Below are 20,696 nucleotides of genomic sequence, written 5' to 3'. Positions count from 1 at the left end.
ATGACTGGTTACAGCCAAGTTACCAAACCTCATATGTCTGATTGCCCGCACGTCCCCATGCTGTGCTTTGTCAAGTTCGAGGTAAGATATGAAATTAAAATTCTACAGTATAATATTCGACACTTAGAGATGCTTCCAGTGAAGGTCAGATGAGAATGTGTCATGTGAAGGACAGTCCAATCGCCTACATGGAGCCATTGGTGTCTCTTTATTGTAATGTTGGAAACTGATGTATTGTATGGCTCGTTACTTAAAGTGTATTCGCTGCATTCATGTATTCATGGGTTGTAGCCACCAACACAGGGTATAACTATGAGGGTTACTTGGGATGTCAAAACTGTATGAAGTATTCAAGGTTTTGGGCCTCCCTGCAGTCTATGGTCCAAGATGCATAATTTATAACTGCTTCTTCTGTTTGATTCTCCCGTAAGTCTCCACACACGTCCAACTTTCAAATAAAGGCAAAAAGCCATAAAAAAAGGTGAGCTGTGGAGCTGGTGATATAAACCACTGGACTAAGCCAGCAGTAACCACAAACCTCTGCATCCGTCTTGTGTCTTTATTTTGGACCTGAGTGAATACCAGTTCATATTTACAGTTTCTGAAGTCCTGAATGCAAGGTTATAAGTAGAATACACTAATATAATAAATGTAATATATAATATAACAAGGTAAGTCATTCTGTCAGGGAGAATAGAAAAGATGTCATAATGTACTAGTATAACAGACAGAGGTTTATCAAAATAAGTTTATATACTATGTGCTTCAATTAAAATTAGGCCTTTCTATCAGGAAGTAAGGATCTCTCAAAACACATCCAGTATAGCCTCAATGAGCTTAGAAATTAGGTAATTTTATTACATTGTGAATCCCTTTTGTCTACTTGACAGAATGAGACATATTTTTAAGCACATTTATGCTACTGGTAGTCCATTTTGATAAAATTTCCCACCTGACAGAAAAGAAACTGCTTCACTTTAAAGCGCTTTTAATGCGACTGGTAACTCATCCAGAGAGAGCAGCTCAAACTGTCAGAACATGGCGCATTGCACTTTTGTTAGCTGTGACTGTTCAATAGTTTGATTTCATGCTTTTAATTTAATGTTGTTTACTTCTGCTGCTGACATGTGCTCATCAAAAAAGATGTGTGCACACAGCTAATTAAATGACCCCAGAAAACGACCACCAAAACTGTCGAGATTGTGATACAAGAATCTATTGAAAATGAGAAAACATGACAGGTTTAAAGCATGTAGCCAAAGTGTGTGTGTCTGTCTGTGCATACACGTGCATGTGTGGATATGAGAGAGCAGCACTAAATATTAAATGACACAGCGAGCTCTCAAGCCTCCCCAGCAGGGGAGTTTGGGAAAGGATCATGCCTGGTAAAATGAGAGTCATAGTGGATTGTAGCCTGTGATGGATAAATGGGTTTTGAGTGTAGACTAACCTGTTTATTTCTGTTTTTAATATTTTTGTGTGACGAATATTTGGATCCTTAGAGAGTCATTTGTGTATTTTTTTTTAAACAATCATGCTTTTTCAATTTTTAGTATTGTTGCTGATTAGCATCGGACAAGATCAGAACAGCCAAACAAAAGGTGCATTGCAGTAATCTGATTTAGATTAAATGAGGCTGAATCAGAAAACGTGGTGGATTTAGTTCTGTGGAGTCGAGGACCTCAATTTGCCTTTCATCTCTATATCCATAGTAGAAAAATCAAGTTTTGTAACTGCTGTGTGACCCAGTTTCATTGCTGTGTAATTTTTTGTCTCAAGTTTTCTAGACAATCCACACACACAAAAAAAAGCCAAGATGAGACAGACATCTGGCTGGTAGCTAATAATAGATCACTGGTTACTGATTAAAGATGTTTCATAACGATTGCGTGTTTGATGTCATTTTCGGTCTTAGCAAAATTAATCTTGACAGGATAATATAGTGTATGTATAGCAACAGTTTTACAGAGCTCTTTGGGATGTAATAGGTCGGTGTGAATGGACATTTAGAGTGGTTTGCCTTTGATATTGTGTAATCATGCTCAAGTTAGCATATTATGAACGGGTATAAGTCTTTTATACCAACACGATTAAAAGATGTTCATGCTCAACATTTTCATGCCTTTCTCCCAAGGCATGTGTGTGTGAGCTAAAAATAGAAGCTGGAAAAAAAAGTTTGATTTTGACATTTTTGTTTGGTAATGAAACACATGATTCTCGTGAAGCAATTTACACATGATGAAAGAAACAATTTTACACTTTCTGAGAAAGCAACAACAACTGAATCAGTATTTATGAATATGTAACAAAGCTTTTATCTAGCTCTTGTCCGAACATCATCAATATGTTTATATTAATTGTTACCCTGTGTATAGATGTTTGCTGCTGCTTTAAAATCATTCTACAAACAAACTTTCTCCATGAGATATGACACAGGAACTTTACTTACAGTGAACTCAACAAGATTTACGTTAATGTCTCAAGTTGAGTATAAACTTACACACCCTTGTCTCACCTGCCACCTGTTATAAGCAAACTGAGGAGGTGAGCTGTGACTTGTCCCTTTCATGAACCAAACGTTGGCAGCTGTATGCAAAGTAGAGCGTCTGAGTTTTGCAGGAGGGGGGACCAAACCAGAGAAGTGGAGCCTCGTCTGACAAAAGCTGAAATGTCAAAAATAATTATAGCTCAGTAACCAAGTCACAGTCATTAATTGTATGAAACAGTAGCCAGCTATATTTTAGTTTTGGAAATTCTAGGTTCAATGCATGCTCTGTGTGTTGGTCTTCACAGTGTTTCAGCTTTTTTAGGCTTTACTACTGATTAAGTACCTGGATTTCTAATATTGAATTTATAGGGGCAAAAATCAGATTAAACAAACAAGATATAACCCGTTAATTAGTGAGCTTCAGGTGGATTTAGTTACCTTTGGACAGAACCAGGCTAGCTGTTTCCAGTCCTTATGCTAAGCTAAGCTAACTGGCTGTAGGGAGAAGTTTCTTTATAGCTTACTGATATAAGAGTGTTCTTCTTATCTGACTCTCTGCAAGTCAGCGGATAAGCTAATTTCCCAAAATATCAAATCACACTTAAAGCCCAAATCCTGTCATGAGACAACAATGTTGATACTGAATGATTCTGCAAAAGCCTGGATTACATTTATGTTTTTTGACATTCAATGGCAATCTCTCTACAATATCTGTACATGTCAGTTAAGTAAAGAGTGTGGTTATGGTTTTAAAAAAAGTGAACATTAATTCCAGGTCTGTACACGTCCATGTGAACCCAGTCCCAGGGAGACTGGATTCAAGAGCCAGTAGAAGGGATGAATATTTATTTAATAACATAATAACCATCAGCTGTCAATGCTTAGTCACTTAACACTATGTTCAAAAACAGTTTTTGCCTTGTTTAAATTTTTGTCGATAAACTAAAAATGAATACATAAAACTAGAATCAGATTAGATGATTTCCTTGTAGATGCTGTGGCATGTTAGACCACATGAGGTTTTGATCTTGTGACCATAAATTTGACTGTGTCCCTTTCAAAGGGAGTCCTTTTCATCAGAACAGATGAAGGAGCACCAAACTCCTCCTCCTCCTCCTCCCCACTTTCTTTTGAAATTAATGCACAATGTCATCCACACTGTGACTTTGTGTGTTTTATTCTGACCTTGAGAGGCCAACCATGTGAGAGAGAAGCGTTTGTGCAGTAACATGTTGACATCTGTGCGTCGTTGGCCTCCAGTGCTCTGATGTCTGGGGGAAGTGTCTAGGTTTGTCTGTGTTGTATGAAGGTTGTCGAGTGAACTGTTCTTTCTGTGCTCTTGCTAACAGCAGAAAAGGCTAACTTTTTCTGATTCAAGTGGCCTGTAGAAGTACAGTATGGACGGCACCAAGAAAAAGGAGGTAACAATGCTAAACTGCACCTCTGGAGTGCCCCCCCCTTCCTCCTTATCCTTTGAATGTCCTCTAGCTGTCCATCCCATCCAAGTAATCAGCATCCTTCAAAGAAGCACAGCCAAAGCTAAAGCCAAGTCAAACAGAGAGTGTGTCCTAATCAGGGGCATGAAGAAGAGCTGGGCTTATGGAGCCCTCCCCCCACTGCGGGGCCATTACTGGGCCGCCATGGGCTCAAGATTAGAGCCTCTTCCTGTGTTAGCCATTCAAATTCAGCATTAATGTTTGAAAGAGCAGAGAAAATGCCTGCTCTTCATGGATAGATTAATATTTTATGGGAGAGAAATGTGAAAACATCCCCAGTAATATCTGAGCTGAGCTGCTGTGTCTGCGGTGGTTCTCTGTGTGTGTGATATTTTAGACATTTATATATCGCTGTCAAAATGTCACATCCGACCAAAGCCAGCCAAGCAGAATGAGGGTTGGCTGTGAAATTTCTGACAAATTAGCATATTATGGATCAGTGTTGCAGCTGTCTTACATTGAGAGAAAACTTGGTCTCTTAATGAAGCTTTTTTTCCTTGTCTGCTGATAGAGTTCAGCCTCATGAACCGACTATCTTCAGCATCAGGCAAACGGCAGACATAGAGTTGATTTATGATGTTGAGAGACTAGCCTGTGTGTGTTTCAGAAATAGGAGCTGCTTGTTTCAGGGACAGTGCACTCACTGACTGCTTGCCTGCCTGTCAGTCTGCACAGTAAATAGGTCAGTGTTTTATGTGAGTGAAGAATCAGTAATGTCCGGGCCTCCATGAATCTGCCATCTTTAGCTGTTCCGACCACTCGGCAGAGCTGCTGCATCGGCTGGCAGTCAGGTGATTAGCCCAACAGCCACACAGCAGTGAGGACTTGCATTAGAGATTTGTAATGTATAAAATTGGTTACTTGTGGTTGTATCCTTCAGCCGGTGGCACAGATTCTCACTGTTGCCTGATATAGAAGTGACCAAAGTCAGATGTGTCTTTCAGCTACATAATTCATTGACACTCCTCTTTTTTACTGAAATTATCATATTTATGAGCATGCACTCTACCTTCACTTTAAGTGTATTTTGTGTTGCATGCTCCCATGGAGGACAGGAGTATCAATGAAGCTAAGGCATACTACACAGTATGATTCACCCAATAAACCTCAAGAAAATATCAATTTTATGTTTAAAGGGTTCAAAACCTCCTGTCATCTCGTCATTATTTGATGTTGCAGTCATTGATTTTTTTCCTCTGTATTTGCTGACCAGATTGTGATCTGATTGATTAGATCTCAGTTGCTGTTGTCAGGTCTTGCTTGTGCCATGTGCACATGTTCGTGAATCCACCTCTGTGCATGACTATAAAAGCTGTATGACATACTGTAGCTGGCAAGATCGTGTTCAGAAGATTATGTTAATGGATTAACAGAGGCATCAGTCACAGCTGCTTTACTCTCAACAGGACAGAAGCACTTGTATGTGTCTTTGTAATGGAAAAACAAGGACAAGCTGGATATATGTAAGGGATTATGTGCAACATTGTTTAAGATTTGAATGCTATTTGTTATTTTTTGTTAAAGATGTTGCAAAGTTCACATTGTTTTTCAAGCCATGATATGCTGTGAGTAGCAGTCCAGCAGATCTGAGCTAGCCTGTCTTAGTGGCAAAGCTAATAAAGGTTCAAGTGGTTCATTGTGTACTTGGTTCTGTGCATTTTTGTTGATCATTTAGCATCAATCCATAACTGGCATTTTAAATGAAATCCTATAAAGCATTTTGTAACCTTTGTTTTACAGCATGGTGAAAATGGAAAGCTCAGATATTGTTTAAATGGTCAGTTGTATACAGTAGGGCCCGTTGTGTCATATTGCATGTACTGTAAGGCTTCCATATCACACCACCATGTCAGAGTCAGAATCACTTTTAATGACCCGGTATGTGTAAAACTGTTATGTATAGATATACTATATATATAACGTATATGTAGTATATCTAAACATATATAAACAACACTTGTATACAGTAAGACACTAGTGCAATGGTGCAGAGTGCAAAGAATGCTTTTATCTAACAGGTTACTTTATATACACGAGGTAGGTGGATGCACAGTATATACAGTATTTAAACAATGAGAATAAATAATTTACAGCAGTGGATGTTTGAGTCACAGGGTTATTGCTCAGGGATTGTTCCTGTGTCCAGAGTTAAATGTTCATCAGAGTGATGGAAGTCCCTATGTCTTCCCTACCGGCAACTTCCTGTTGTTTTTTCTCTCTCAGGTATTGTGATAGCCGCACTGGCAGCAACTCCCTGTTGCTTTAGCATGTCAATATTGTGACATTCCTTTGTAAACAGCAGAGTTTTACCGGGTTTTGTTGTTAGTGACACGCCTAACCTTCAACCTAAGAGAACCTGTTTGCTGCTGTTGTCTGGTCTCACCCAGCATGATGGTAGAAACTGCCAGCAGAGTCACCCCCACCCCCCACCACCACTGTATCTCATAAGATCGTGGAAAGATGCCAGGAAAATGATCTTTATCAGTACATTAAGATCACAAGGTGTTTCTCTGTAGCTGTCTGATTATTCACACATAGTGGGTGCCTTGCAGCTAAACTGGATCAAACATGTAACTTTTATTTATACAGTTAACCAATCTGTCAGGAGTGACCTGTTTTGGGAAAGGGTAGCTCACCAGTTTCACATGGATACAATCGATCTCAATCTGAAAAAGAGCTGCAGTGGTTTTTTGTTTTTTTTAAAGAAATCTTTATTCTTGTCATGTTCCCCACTTCACTGTTGTCCACCATTTGTTGCATCAACTCAGATAAAACAAGAAAATTCCTCTACAGCAAGCTCTGATATTGAAAGCCAGGAGAAGTATGGGCTGCTACCTTCCAAATCATTTCCTGCTGTTACTATGGAGTAGTTTGTTAACTGAATGGATCACCATGCAGTTTCTGTGTTACATTCTCTTGCCAAGTTAAACTAAACTCTTTTCCTCTCATCACATCACAAGTAGAGAGGGGAAAAAAACCAGTGTCTGTTTATTAGGAAACATCAAGATTATATTTGTAATCTTTTGTCTTAGACCATTGTTTGACTTTTTTCACATAAGTATTGGCAAATATTTTGTACTCTGGTTTATATGAATAAAACATTAGAATCAGACTAATTATGCATTAATGCATATTGGTTAATGTTAGCCAAGGGAAGTAAAACTGTTACTGTAGATGAGAAACTCTTCCGCTCTTATGGATGCAAGATTGAAAAACGCTGACCTAATCAAATTCAGTGTGTACATAAACCTGTAGTTATCCAGTAGGCAGTCAGGAAAGGAATGAATCTAGATTAAAGGGCTGACTTGTTGTAAGTGTCATTCATAAGAGGACTGTAAGACAAAATCATAATAGTCACTCATCTCTGCAGTTATAAAGACTGTTTGGTTGGTTCTGGTTGTAGCGTCCAAACAGGAAATGACAAATCTGTTTCACAAGAAGAAGCATCTTTTCTCAAGATTTGAGCCTGCGGAACGGGAAAACAAAGAGGTCTTGATCTTATCAATATATGCAACATTTTTCCCCTAATCTAATTCCTTCATTCAAAACCAGTTCTTTCAGGAAGTGAACAAGGAGAAGGGTGTAACCAACCAGATTTTGTCTTCTGCAGAAGATGGTTGCATAAAATTGTAAAGGCCACTGGGAAAGCACATGTGTCATTTGTCAGGGGCAGTGAGTGCTGTGTATAAGCCAAAGAGTGGTCTTTGTTTGCTAATGTAGGTCTTCACTAAGGGGGCAGCCTGGATGGCTCGCTTTCTGGGACGGTTGTGCTGCACATCACATGATGGGCTTGGCCTCAGGGTGAGGCAGTGAAGGAGTTTAAGATGGTAGTGGGTAGATGGAAGATGAGAGGATGAGTGATGGGAACATTTACTCTTGCCGGTTTCTTTTAGAATCAACTCCTGGTTACCGTTTTCACAGCTGACGTGGACATTGGACTCCACGTCACTCCCAAATAGCCTCCATTCAAACAGCAAGAGGAAACGTGATGAAGGTCATAGGATATATTGATTTTTATTATTTTTTTAAAATCAAAATGACATTTTCTAGAACCTTATAAGAATCTAAAAAATTAAAAATTTGTTGTGCAACGTATCAGATTTGTAAGCAGAGAATTGAAAATAGGCTATACGATTCAATGAGAATTTCTCAGACCTGCATCCAGTGTCGCTGCAACAGGATTCCTCATGTTACAATTCTAAAATAGGCCAAAGCTCAGCAAATACAACACTTTGAAACTATAACTAGGAGTGTTCTGTCAGCATTAGATCTGCCTGAATGCAACTATCAAGTCTTAATATGGCTTTTTCCCCCCATTTATGTTACCCTAGTTCTGCTTCTTTAGAAACCACCCAAAAGACTTACACTGTGCAACTCACTAATGTCAGACTTTTATCAAATAACAGACTTTTACTGAGTCACAAGTAAAAATTCTTGTGACTGCTGGGTTGCTGATAGGATTAATTGATTAGAAATTGTTTCTCAAGTAAAATAATCACATTCATTTTATTTTATTTTCTCTGTGTTATATCATTATAAATTTAATGTCTTTGGGTTTTGGGCTGTTGGGTGGTCAATTTGGGAAATTCAGTGGTCAATTTCACACCATTTTACAGTTATATAATATGCATTTCATCATAGACAGATATTATATAATTGGTGCTCCCTGTTGCACCCAACAAGCTGTCATTACAAGGTCATTGCTTGCAACCGACTTTGATATTGACAAAATCATTAAAAAATTAACCAAAACAGACTCATATTTTTTAACTGAGTCCATAGTCGTTATATATTTTGTACGCTTGCTAGGGAGTACTAGTTGAAATTCAAGGTTGTTATGTTAAAGTTCAAAGTTCTTACTGATCTTTAGCCAGACTTTTTAACACTGAACTTCTCTCTCTTTCTATCTCTCTCATAGGACATTGTGAGTGCTACTAAAGATGTCTGATAGTGTCGATATTGAAGAGAAACCACCAGCCCCCCCCTTGAGAATGAACAGTAGTTCCAGAGACTCTTCATTGTTGAATCACGCCTCTAAACCGCTTCCAATGGCTCCTGAAGAGAAAAACAAGAAGGTCCGCCTGCGCTCCATCTTCCCCGGGGGAGACAAGAGTGAGTATCCTTGTCCACATGTCACATTCGCGCTCAGCTCCACATTAATGCACATTATTTACTAGTTTCATGCGTATAAAAATACTAGAAATCAGCCTGTAATCACTTTTTGTTCATTTCCTGTAGCAAACAAGAAAAAGGAGAAGGAACGCCCTGAGATATCCCTACCTTCAGACTTTGAACACACCATTCATGTTGGCTTTGATGCTGTAACAGGAGAATTCACAGTAAGTATCTCTTTCACCTGACAATCAGGCATATAAACACGGACTGATGTGCTTCTAAAATCCTCTTCCCCATCTGAACGCACAGTCCCAGCACGCATTTCTAAAATCAAAATCCCCTGAGGTGATAGAGTCACTAATGATATATTCTCCTCCACATAAAATTGGTTATGAGTGACTTGAATGACAATCTATCTCCCCTGTCAGCTGAAACCTGCACTGCATCCTTCAGTGTTTCTTGGTAAATTACGTTTTAGCTGCAGTATCAGTTGGCAGTAGTTTAATTCTTACACAAACCTAGATATAAAATACCATGACACAATGTTTCCATCTATTATTTTCTCTGTTTAAAGTTCTTTACATTGAATTTTATAATTTCTTTTCAGTTAATAAAGTGTTTTTTTTGTTTTATACTTTATGCCATACCCCAGCAAATAGTTACTCTAAGCAACACTCTAGACAAAGCAAAGCTTATAAAGCTTTTAATGGTCAGTTTTTTATCCCACAGAGATGTTCATTCAGCTCATTGGTGCAGAATAGTGTTATACTATACCTTAAATTTCTTGTTTAGTCGTCTTTGGTTAGGGCTGAGAGGAATAACTATTTTAAGATAGAGACTTTTCATCATTCCCCTTTAAAACTTGTATACTCTGGAACACTGTATGTGTTCTGGTCTATTTGACTTGCAAATGAACAGCGCTCAGTTCATAATATCAGCAACGAATAGTTCCTTGTTCGTTTGATAAGCTGTATGCCTGTGAAACATTAACACAGTTTTAAACCAAACCACTTTAATTTCATGTCTTTCATGGTTTTATGGGAGGATTACTGTTGATTTGTCCCTTGACACCCTCGAAGTATGAGCCCCTAACATCATTGATTCCACAGAACCGAAGACAGTTGCTCTAAGTGTAAAAATATCCATGTACAAAGATGGCATGAATGAAACCCATTGTTCAATCACATTCAGACTCCACAGGCATTAAAACATGCAAAACAGACTAAAAAGTGTAGAAATACCTTAAAGGAATAGTAACTTTTTGATTTGGGAATTTCACTCTCTTTCTGAGCATTAGATGAGAAGCTTGATACCGCTCTCTGTCCATATGAAGCTCCAGCCAGTTAGCTTAGCTTAGCATACAGACTGGAAACGGGGGGAAACAGCTAGCTACCTTTACCAGCATCTCTAAAGCTCACTATTAAACATGCTACATCTTGTTTGTTTAACCTATACAGAAAGTGAAATGTGAAAGCAACAAGTATGGTTGATGCCAGCTTTTTCCTGCTGCTTCAAGTAGTTATGCTAAGCTAAAGAATAAATAGCGAATAAACAAATTCTCCAAAATGTTGAACAATTCTTTTAAGATGTAGTTCTTCTAATGGTTTTGAGAGTGTAGACATAACTGAAAGAAAACTCAGACGGAAATTATAGTAAAATATTGTATGTATAATCGTAAAAATCTTTTTCACTACCAAATTAAATTTTTATTTTTGGCAATATTAAAATCTCTATATAAGATATTAAGGCTTAAAGAGATGTAGGTGTGGGGAAATGTTTGTAGGATTTAGAGGTGTCTCAACTCATTCAGCTGTAGTGATCAGTTGTCCACCCTACTATCCGGGCTGCTAAAAGCCTGTGTGTTACAACAGAAACACTACATATATATTTTTCAACAGTTTCTGGCTATAATTGAACGACCATTATCAACCTCTGTCTATGTGTGCAGGGTATCCCAGAGCAGTGGGCACGGCTCCTACAGACCTCGAACATCACTAAGCTGGAGCAGAAGAAGAACCCACAGGCCGTGTTGGACGTCTTAAAGTTCTACGACTCCAAAGAGACTGTCAACAACCAGAAGTACATGAGCTTCACCTCGGGAGGTAAGCAACACCAAAATACTGACAACAACCACCAATGTGAAGAAACATGTTATATTCATTCTAATGTCTCATACAAAAGATTGTCAGTATGCTGCCTCTACAACAATGTTCTTTTCTGTTTCAGACAAGTCGGCACATGGGTACATAGCAGCAAACACTCTGGTGAGTTCTTTTATATATAAACTTACTTTGGTTAGTGTAATATTTTACATTTGATCACTATTAAGAATATGTGTTGAAGAAAAACACCATGATATGATAAACATGAACAAAAATATATGTCAGTTGATAATACCTAACTACTTTAATGCTCAGTTTTAAATGAATTAAGTTGTTGTTAATTAAACATGCCCCCTTTTGTTGGAGGTTTCTCCTCAGTCTGTTTTATCTGGAAATATATTGCTGCACTGCATATCTTGACCTCCCTAGACTGTCTGGTTATTAGTAAAAATATTAGTACAAATCAACCCAATCTCTGGTTCTTCGCCACACACTGTAATATTGGAAAGTCTCTCAAATCAAAGTAATATGGAGAGAAAATATATTTCTTCCTGATTTTATATACATGTAACAGTGTAATACTCTTAACAGGTAAGTTTCAACATTATGTGGCTTTATTTCATCGCCTTGAAACTCTTCGACTGCACCACAGTAAATCTTTCTCACTTTACTCTCAATAACTGTGTCTAGGAATTTCTGGGATAGACTCTGTTCCTTTCCACGTTCATCGCCTCTAATGGGCGAAATGTGTGGGTTCCTCTCTAGAGGGATGCTGCCCTCACTCTGCAGCATAATGCCCTGAATTTTCCATACACGCCAATCAGTTTGCAGATCCTGCACAGAAACGGTGACTGCTGTGAGAGCTACTGCTGCTCATTGTTTATTTTTCCAATCGACTTAACCAGATTTTGAAATACCAATAGACAAGCTTTACTGGAGGCTCAGCTGCATCTAGAAGGACTCCCGCTGTGCTGACCTCATTCCTGGCTTTGACCAGAGTAATCTATGCTTTGAATGCCTTGGCCTGTACACGCTCAGCTGGGTGAAGAAGTGGAATCCAAGTCTGTTCAGTAGGATTCGCTGCCCCTGGCAAACGACAATGGTGTCAGTTAATGCAGGGCTACCGCTTGAAAGAGCTCTTCGCCAGTGAAGGGCAAGCGGGTGTGGCAGTGGGTCTAAAAGGTTGTGCAAGCCCAGTGAGGGTATTTGAGAGCATCTCAGCCTTGGACTGTCACAATGGTCCACGGTCTGCAGAGGTGACTCAGCAATTGGCTACAGGGCCACAGTTTTCATTCTAGGATTGGGCCGCAGTGTCTCAGGCAAGCAGAACTTCAGGAGAGGTGCCAATACTTTGTCTACAGAAGCAAACTGTCTCTTTTCAGAGGGAAACAGTAACCCATTATGAGCAACCTGATGCCCTCTGTCAGATTATATTGAGTATATATATATATTGTGTTTTGCCTTCCTTAAACAACTTATATTCTTCAACTTCTTATTACTTGCTACAGACCGCTTCTACCCTGCTGTTTTCTTGTCTTGTCATTAAGGATTAAAGAAGTTAATAAAATAAAACTGTTTTGAGTCATTTTCCCATGTTGTTTAGTCAGATGGAAAACAGATTACTATCCACTGGTCATATTATAATATCTCCGGTGTTTATTTGACCTCTTTGAGCATCCATTTGAGCCAGTCGTTCATGTTTTAGGTGAATCAAGAGCCTCATCTTGACCTTAGCGCAGCGTACATTTATAAGTGTGGTAATGGTGCTACGTGTAGGGACACTATTGCATCCTAATCCAAGCTTTTGGTCAGGCCAAAAAGTTGGAGTAGAAATTTAGATTCTAGGACTTCGAAAGAAAATCTAAACTTTAGTTACCATTTCTAACCACTCTAACATGCTGAATGTTGTTCTCAGTGTCCTTTTAGTGCCCTCTACCAGACAATAGATTCACCTCTGAAATGTTATTTGTAGTAACAAGTTCTTCAATCTTTCAGTATTAATTTGATTGCCTTTGTTGCTGCTTTAAGTGATTGGTAACTTGGTCTTGGTTTTTCTGTCCTGGAGTTTCCCCTGTTTAGCCATCAGTTAAGTCATAACTGTGATGATTTTCTATTAGTCCTATTAATAGAACCTGGATAGATGAAGTCCTGTATATTTAACTCTAGTGTGTTGTCTGAGTGTCCGACCACGAGGCAACCAACACAGACAGCTAGACCACTGCTCATATAACTGCATTCACAGCATTAAGAGTTTGTTTATCAGTGTGAGCTTTACCTCGCTACAACTTAAAAAAAGTTGTCACACCAGCTGTGATATTTAATCATTACATGGTCATAATTATGATTTGAATGGAAAATGTTTATAGGCTATTATGAAACAGCATTTATCCAGTCAGATGAATGAGAGCAGCCACTTCGTTTTCTTCAGAGAGTTAGTCAGTAGCCAGTATGTGACCATTCTCTCTTTTCTCTTTTATCAACAGAGTAACAGTTATGTTCAAGTATCAAACACTACCATAAACAACACAAACAGCAAACTTTCCTCATGTGGAATCCTGCTGTACAGCACCACATTTTACATTTTTACCTTGATGTCAAAGTGAATACCACAACACTAGTTTCAATAACAATGCTTTCCTGCCAGCTAATGCAAGGGGACATTAAAAACCAAAAGTTATGTTGAGTTTCTAACAAAGTGTGTGCCAAGAAACACAAACAAATGCAGTGGAAAAGAGAGTTTTAACACAATTGTCTGTATTTGTGTGTGCATATGTGTATACTTTAACACTACTTGACAATAATTAAGATACAATCTTATAATCTAATCTTTAATTTTGGTAGTCTAATGGATTGCATCTTTAACATGTTATCAGGACATTTGAAATCAGGCATAAGAACATCATGGGTGCATGAACAGAGGTGGAAGTTATTGTCCTCATTGTAGCGTTAAAATAAAAGCTGATTAAAATAACATTTTATGCAAGAAAACTGAAGAGAAATAAAGTAAAGTAGAGAGAGATGTGTTCTAGGCTTGGGCAAGGACAGTCCTCAGGTGGCATGATGTGTCTCTATCATGTCCTCTCCACATGCTGGGTGGTAGGAGGACAATTTACGGACCTAACATCCGTCCCTCAGTAGCGTACCCCTGCCCTCCCCCCCTTCCTTGAAGTCCACTTACTCTTAAACATTGTGTGGGTTTGTTTTGAGTAAATCCTCCCATTCTCAACCTTCACATTCAGAACCGACTGCTGTCATCTGGGCCTCCTGTCAGCCTTAGAACCTGCAGCGCATTATTTGACAAGGTAACTCCTCCATATTACTTTCCACATGATATTTCTCTGCATTGGCCTTGAAGCTAAATTTGATCTCCTAATTTTGATTATTCCAACTGGCTAATGCAAAATACGTACAAATATTTTAATTTAGAGGCATCATCACTCTCTGTACTGAAATTCCATGGGGGTTATGATTGGATCTATTAGTTTTTGATGTTATAGATGTATTTATTATCTTCCACCAGAGCACCTCTAATCTTTATCCAAATGGACCGTCTATGAAATGGCAGGGCAGGGGCGCATGCCACAGAGGGTTGTGATGACTATCAAACTGCATGTATGAGCTCATATTCCTTACAATTTAATCCACATTTCCAATAATGTGCCTGTAACTTCATCACCATTGTAGACATTACCGCATGGCTCTATAAAAAAAAAAAAAAAAACCCACATATCACCGCTTACAGTTAGCTAGACACTCATTTCTGCACTGCCCTCCCTGGAGCAGGTCAGAGGCCCACTATGTCTGAATGAAGGACTGGGACTTTCCTTCAGCCAGACCCTTTCCCTTTAATCACTTCAACTAAGCTGCACTGCTTCATTTATGCATGACGAGACTGGAAATGGATGAAATGTTTCCATTCCATAAGAGGAAGATGATCCAAGGCTAGCAGAGCTTTGGATGAGGGAAATAAAGGCTGAGCATTAGGCATAATAAATATGCCTGAGGCTTATTAATCACACTTGTTAAAAGGTATTTCCATATCAAAAGGATGTCTACAGTTCATCGCCATACTGCACATGACTGCAATGTGGCAGCATGATTTCTCCTATAGCACAGTTAGATATAAACTGATATAAAGATAAACTTTACTGAATGGCACCTCACTCTTTTTAACACTTGTCTCTTTAGCTCTCACTGGACTTCCCTCCACTATTAACAGAATTGCTTCTGACAATTTAACCCCATTCATTTCCGGTTTTGTTTGTTTTTTATTTTATTTTCTACACAAGATGTACTGTTACAGGGTAGATTATCGCAACAGATTATCTGTATTTTGTTTATGTTGATCACATGTGCTCATTTTTGTCACTGCTTTTGAATAACATTTTTTAATGATATGATCTCAGTCTCTTATTGATGCAATTTAGAAATTAATTCACCATCACTACAGCTTCTATGTTAGACTTCTTCTGAAACTCAGCTGGCCAGAACTCAAACTCTGGGTAGTTTGGGGTTTGCAGGCTGCTGACTGTGACAGCAATTCATTAGAGAAAATTATAATTTGGTTTAAGTTAGGGAAACATTTGAGGGTTTTTTTTTTCATTCCATGCTGCTACTTGACGCATGCATCCACACTCACTTACATCTCTACCCCCCCAAAGGCTGCCAAAACATCATCATCAGAGCCTCCAATCGCCCCACCCGTGTCAGAAGAGGAGGATGAGGAAGAAGAGGAAGAAGAAGAGGAGGAGGAAGAAGAGGATGATGAGGACGAACTTCCCCCGGTCATTGCGCCTCGGCCTGAGCACACCAAATCTGTGAGTTTATACCGAACAATTGGTGAAATCATTCTGCGGCAAATGCCTTTTGCAATTCTTTGACTCTTTTCTCCTTGCAGATCTACACGCGCTCCGTCATGGACCCACCAAAGCCTCCCACCCCAGTCAAAGAAGTGTTGACTCCTCCAGAGTCGCAGGTTCAACCGGAGAACACGTCCAACACAATGTATCGCCACACTGACCGCCAGAGGAAGAAGTCTAAAATGACAGATGAGGAGATTCTGGAGAGACTCAGTACGTGTCTGTAGAGCTGCACGTGTTTTTATGTGTATCAGGGCAGAGTTTTAGAAATACTGAGGGTCTTAAGACATTTTTCACCAACTAAAACGTTTTTTTTCTAATTATTTAAATTGTTTTCACTTTTACATTTCACAGTTATTTGATTGTTCAGTTTCATTCCCTGTAAAATGTATCTCTGCAAATGATTGTAAAACCCTTCCACACTATGAACTATTTTGGTGGAGAAATCCTAAATGTCTTGATTTTGGAATGTTTAATTGGCAAAAAATTAATGAATGAATTAATTATATTAAAGATATGTAGTCTGAAATATATCATAATCATCTAAAATTGTAGAATATACTCCGAAAACAATATTGAAGATTTGACCTTAGTGTCAGAAGATGGATATTTGGTTTCCAGTGGCTGTTTTCCACATATTGCTTCTAGTGTAAAAGAACGTGGGAGCACTAATGTAATCAAATTAGGAAGTACTTTTCGAATTTTCATTGAGTGTGTTACCAGCAAGCACCTGCAAGTAGAGATGTATCTCTGAAATAGAAAGGCAGAAAAAGGTTCTACCTTTCTATTTCAGCAATGTTTTCTATGTATTTGTGTGAATGCGGTCATGGCTGTGTGTGCCCACACAATCTCATTATATATCTACTGTTTTTTTGACTCAGGGAGTATTGTGAGCGTGGGGGATCCCAAAAAGAAGTACACACGCTTCGAGAAAATAGGACAAGGGTAAGTACATCCGTGGTCATAAACCAGTCTTCACAGTGGAGAAATAGCAACACACAGAGCAATTTCAGGAGCAGTCATTCTCGTGGGGAGAGATGGAGCTGTAGTGACCACTTTAGTGAGACACAGGCAGAGGGAGGGTCAGGTTGAATGACTGGGAGAAAACTAAGTAGAGAGGAAATGAGAACTGTATCCTGAAATGGCCAAAGGCAAGATTAGCCCACCCATCTCTCTCTCTCTCTCTCTCTTTGTTTTAAAGGCTGCTGTTTTTCTGTCACTCTCCCTGTTCACTTCCCATCTGCACAGATAAAAACTGTGCGGTTGTTATCTGCTCATGGTCACTATTTCCATATTTGATCAGGAAGCTTCTATCTTAAACAGTAGATAACAGTCTATGTACTCTCTGCCGGGTTATCATTAACTTATTAGTACCAGGAACTGTGCTTCATTATTCATAGCTTCTGACAGTACACCGGTGTAGCTGACAGCAAGAGAAAGAGGGAAAGACTAGGAGCCTAAATTTACTAAAGGTTTTAGTATCATCAGTTACGCTTCCAAATAAGGACAGAATGGCTGCATACCAATCCCTTGACCAGCTATTGGAAGCCATAAATTTGTGGATCCAGTGTGCTCATCACTGCTAAGGCTATTTAATACTGGTTAAGTTAAAAATAGCACATACAGTTTGTTGATGAAAAAACAAATTAAAAATAAAAATAAAATAACTTCAAGCCTCTGGCATCAACAAAACCATTTAGCCATGCCAACATGCTAACTCGTCCACTCAGTCTAATTTTACCCTCACATCCCAGCAGGGTTCGCTTTTCTTGTTAAGTTTCATTAAATTGTAATCTGTGGTCTGAATGTTAACTACTAAATCTGATGCATGCAACTTAAAATTGGTCTTCAGCCAATTAATATAGAAACGTGGGTGAATCATACTGTGTCCTCCTAAGCCTGTCTGAGAAGCATTTAGCTCTGTTTCTGAGGCTGCAGTGCAAAATGATGAACATAATTTCACTGAAGTATATGCTATAAGTCTCTTGAAGCTTTTCACTAAGTTTTTCAGAGATACCTTACGCTGTATAGACAAAGATAGAGATAGAGATGTTGAATTGTAAATTTGTTAGACTTGTTGATTATCACTTAAATGGTGTATCATTAATGTGATTTTGATCTTGTGTTTCACCAGAGCATCCGGCACTGTGTACACTGCCATCGATATAGCAACCGGCCAAGAGGTAAGTCTTTATCTAATCTAATTATCAGTCTAATGTCAATGATACAACATTTACATACTGTATATTATTTATTTTTCCTTGCTAAGCTGTCAGGCTTACTCTTGTTCTTAGCCACAGATTCCTTGTCTGTTTTCTCAGGTGGCCATCAAGCAGATGAACCTTCAGCAGCAACCCAAGAAAGAACTGATCATCAATGAGATCTTGGTGATGAGGGAAAACAAAAACTCCAATATAGTGAACTACCTGGACAGGTCAGTTTTCACATGCAGGGTCACAATGCACACAAAAATAAACATAAACCTGAGGTCAAGGTCTGTTTTTGGTTATATTAGTTAAAGCCATCACATTTTCCTGGAGCCCATGGTGATGTCTTCCAATTGCAAAACCAAAATATATGAGATTTCCAGTTATATAATAGAGAGAAGACCTCCAAACCAGCAGATGATGGGCTGATAAAGGACATTTAATTGAACACTAAATCAGTTCGCTGGATTTTGTAATCGGTTAATCAAAAAAAATTCACAACACATCCCTGCCCATATCTACACAATTATGAGCCCATACAAAGTTTTAACAAGACATTAACAGGTATATGGCACAGTTGTTATAGCTTTTGTAGCATATGTTAATTATATTCTTTGTTATTTATTTTTGTTTTTCTAAGATGGTTGGAGGGTCCTAATAAAAATAATCTCAGGAAGAGGTCTGAATGTATTTGGTGTTAATTTGCCAACAGGTCAATGCATGTTGTTACCATAATGACATTGAGGGATCCTCTGAGGATCTTTTCAGATCATTTTTCTTCTTCTTCGGTGTCTTCTTCTTTCTTCTTTTGCCTTTTAATAGTGGTCAGCATTAATCTTTAGGTACATTACTGCCACCTACTGTTTTTAAACGTAAAGAATAATTAAAACACACAACCATTCAGTTCCTCATCAAGGTTTTAGCATCTGTTCCACTCAGCTCTGATTTCATTACATTGGTCTTTCTCCTATTGTTCACAGCTGACAGTAACATGCTTGAGCACCTGCTGTGTGTTGTAATTGACTCTACATTCTCTGCATATGTGCAAGTGTCAACCAGTGTGCCTAGGTTATTGATTTGTCAAAGCAACGTTTTTCTTTTTCTCTTGCTTTTTTTTAGTTACTTGGTAGGAGATGAGCTATGGGTGGTGATGGAGTATTTGGCCGGTGGTTCGTTGACAGATGTAGTGACTGAGACCTGCATGGACGAGGGCCAGATTGCTGCAGTCTGCAGAGAGGTAAGAAGCCAAGTTTAGACATCAGCAATACCACCCACTACCTCTGTGGCTATGATGATCTGACCCTTACATTCAGGTGGACACATGCAAACATTTGAACAAAATTTCAACACTTCTCTCAAATAAGAGAAAAAAAACACTGCCCACTTCCTTCCTTATGAGTAGGTGTCTATCAGATATATTTTTAAGATTTCTTCTCTCTCTTCAGTGTCTTCAAGCCCTGGACTTCTTACACTCCAACCAGGTGATCCATAGAGATATAAAAAGTGACAACATCCTCTTGGGTATGGACGGATCTGTCAAGCTCAGTAAGTCTTAATTATTTGTTCAAGTATATGAATTTGCCCTTGGCTTTGGTGTGGTAGGAGTAAAGTAAAAAACAACAGTTCTGAGTGTGTGTGAAAGTGTTTGAAGGTTAAGAGAAATGGTACACTGTTAAATGAAAGACCACTTAAATTAAATATGGGTAAAAGCAAAGCAGAAACTCTATGTTTTATGTGATGAAGTAGAATGCAAACAAAGAATATAACACACCACTGCACCTCCCTCCCTCTGTCTTCCTCTGCAGCCGACTTCGGCTTCTGTGCCCAGATCACTCCAGAGCAGAACAAGCGCAGCACAATGGTGGGAACGCCCTACTGGATGGCACCGGAGGTGGTGACTCGGAAGGCTTATGGCCCAAAAGTGGATATCTGGTCTCTGGGAATCATGGCAATAGAGATGGTGGAGGGAGAACCGCCCTACCTGAATGAGAATCCACTCAGGGTAAGACACAAAGTGCAGCTACAGCACAGGATTCGTGATATGGTATTTGCCCTGATGAAGGCCTGAAATGTGTAGATTTGTTTGGTAACTATTATTGTGAGTAAATAACCATGAGATATTAAAGGCTTTTTAGATCAACCATCTTGAGTGCCTCAGAACAGTTCTAGGTAGGATCCCCTAACTGAACTGTTTTTTTTCGATGGTTTGTTTGACATCATCCATCTATCCAGGCGCTGTACCTGATAGCTACCAACGGGACTCCAGAGCTGCAGAACCCAGAGAGGCTGTCATCTGTGTTCAGAGACTTCCTCAATCGCTGTCTGGAGATGGACGTGGACCGCAGAGGCTCCGCCAAGGAGCTGCTCCAGGTAGAACCGAGACTCGATCCTCAGTATACATAAATGTGTTATGATTATAAATGTAGAAA

The 20,696-nt window shown here is 39.0% G+C and overlaps 1 protein-coding gene across 2 annotated transcripts in view; it reads left to right on the top strand.

Annotated features, from left to right (window-relative positions):
- Positions 1–20,696, top strand: part of LOC127364484 (serine/threonine-protein kinase PAK 3) — a 29,255-nt gene that overhangs the window by 4,811 nt on the left and 3,748 nt on the right. The window contains exons 2-15 of one of the 2 annotated variants that reach the window (XM_051402077.1): positions 8,903–9,096; positions 9,223–9,323; positions 11,048–11,201; positions 11,326–11,363; positions 14,441–14,503; positions 15,863–16,018; positions 16,099–16,273; positions 16,942–17,005; positions 18,195–18,243; positions 18,382–18,494; positions 19,387–19,504; positions 19,713–19,812; positions 20,073–20,269; positions 20,500–20,637. In XM_051402077.1, coding sequence (XP_051258037.1) covers positions 8,925–9,096; positions 9,223–9,323; positions 11,048–11,201; positions 11,326–11,363; positions 14,441–14,503; positions 15,863–16,018; positions 16,099–16,273; positions 16,942–17,005; positions 18,195–18,243; positions 18,382–18,494; positions 19,387–19,504; positions 19,713–19,812; positions 20,073–20,269; positions 20,500–20,637 — 1,638 coding nt within the window. In that variant the 5' untranslated portion in view covers positions 8,903–8,924. The remainder of the gene's footprint in view (positions 1–8,902; positions 9,097–9,222; positions 9,324–11,047; positions 11,202–11,325; positions 11,364–14,440; positions 14,504–15,862; positions 16,019–16,098; positions 16,274–16,941; positions 17,006–18,194; positions 18,244–18,381; positions 18,495–19,386; positions 19,505–19,712; positions 19,813–20,072; positions 20,270–20,499; positions 20,638–20,696) is intronic. The other variant, XM_051402078.1, reaches the window with a different exon arrangement.

This window comes from Dicentrarchus labrax, unplaced genomic scaffold, assembly GCF_905237075.1.
Source record: "Dicentrarchus labrax unplaced genomic scaffold, dlabrax2021, whole genome shotgun sequence".
Classification (NCBI taxonomy): domain Eukaryota; kingdom Metazoa; phylum Chordata; class Actinopteri; family Moronidae; genus Dicentrarchus; species Dicentrarchus labrax.
Note: the sequence above shows the minus strand (reverse complement) of the source record. Positions and strands in the feature narration are given on the sequence as shown.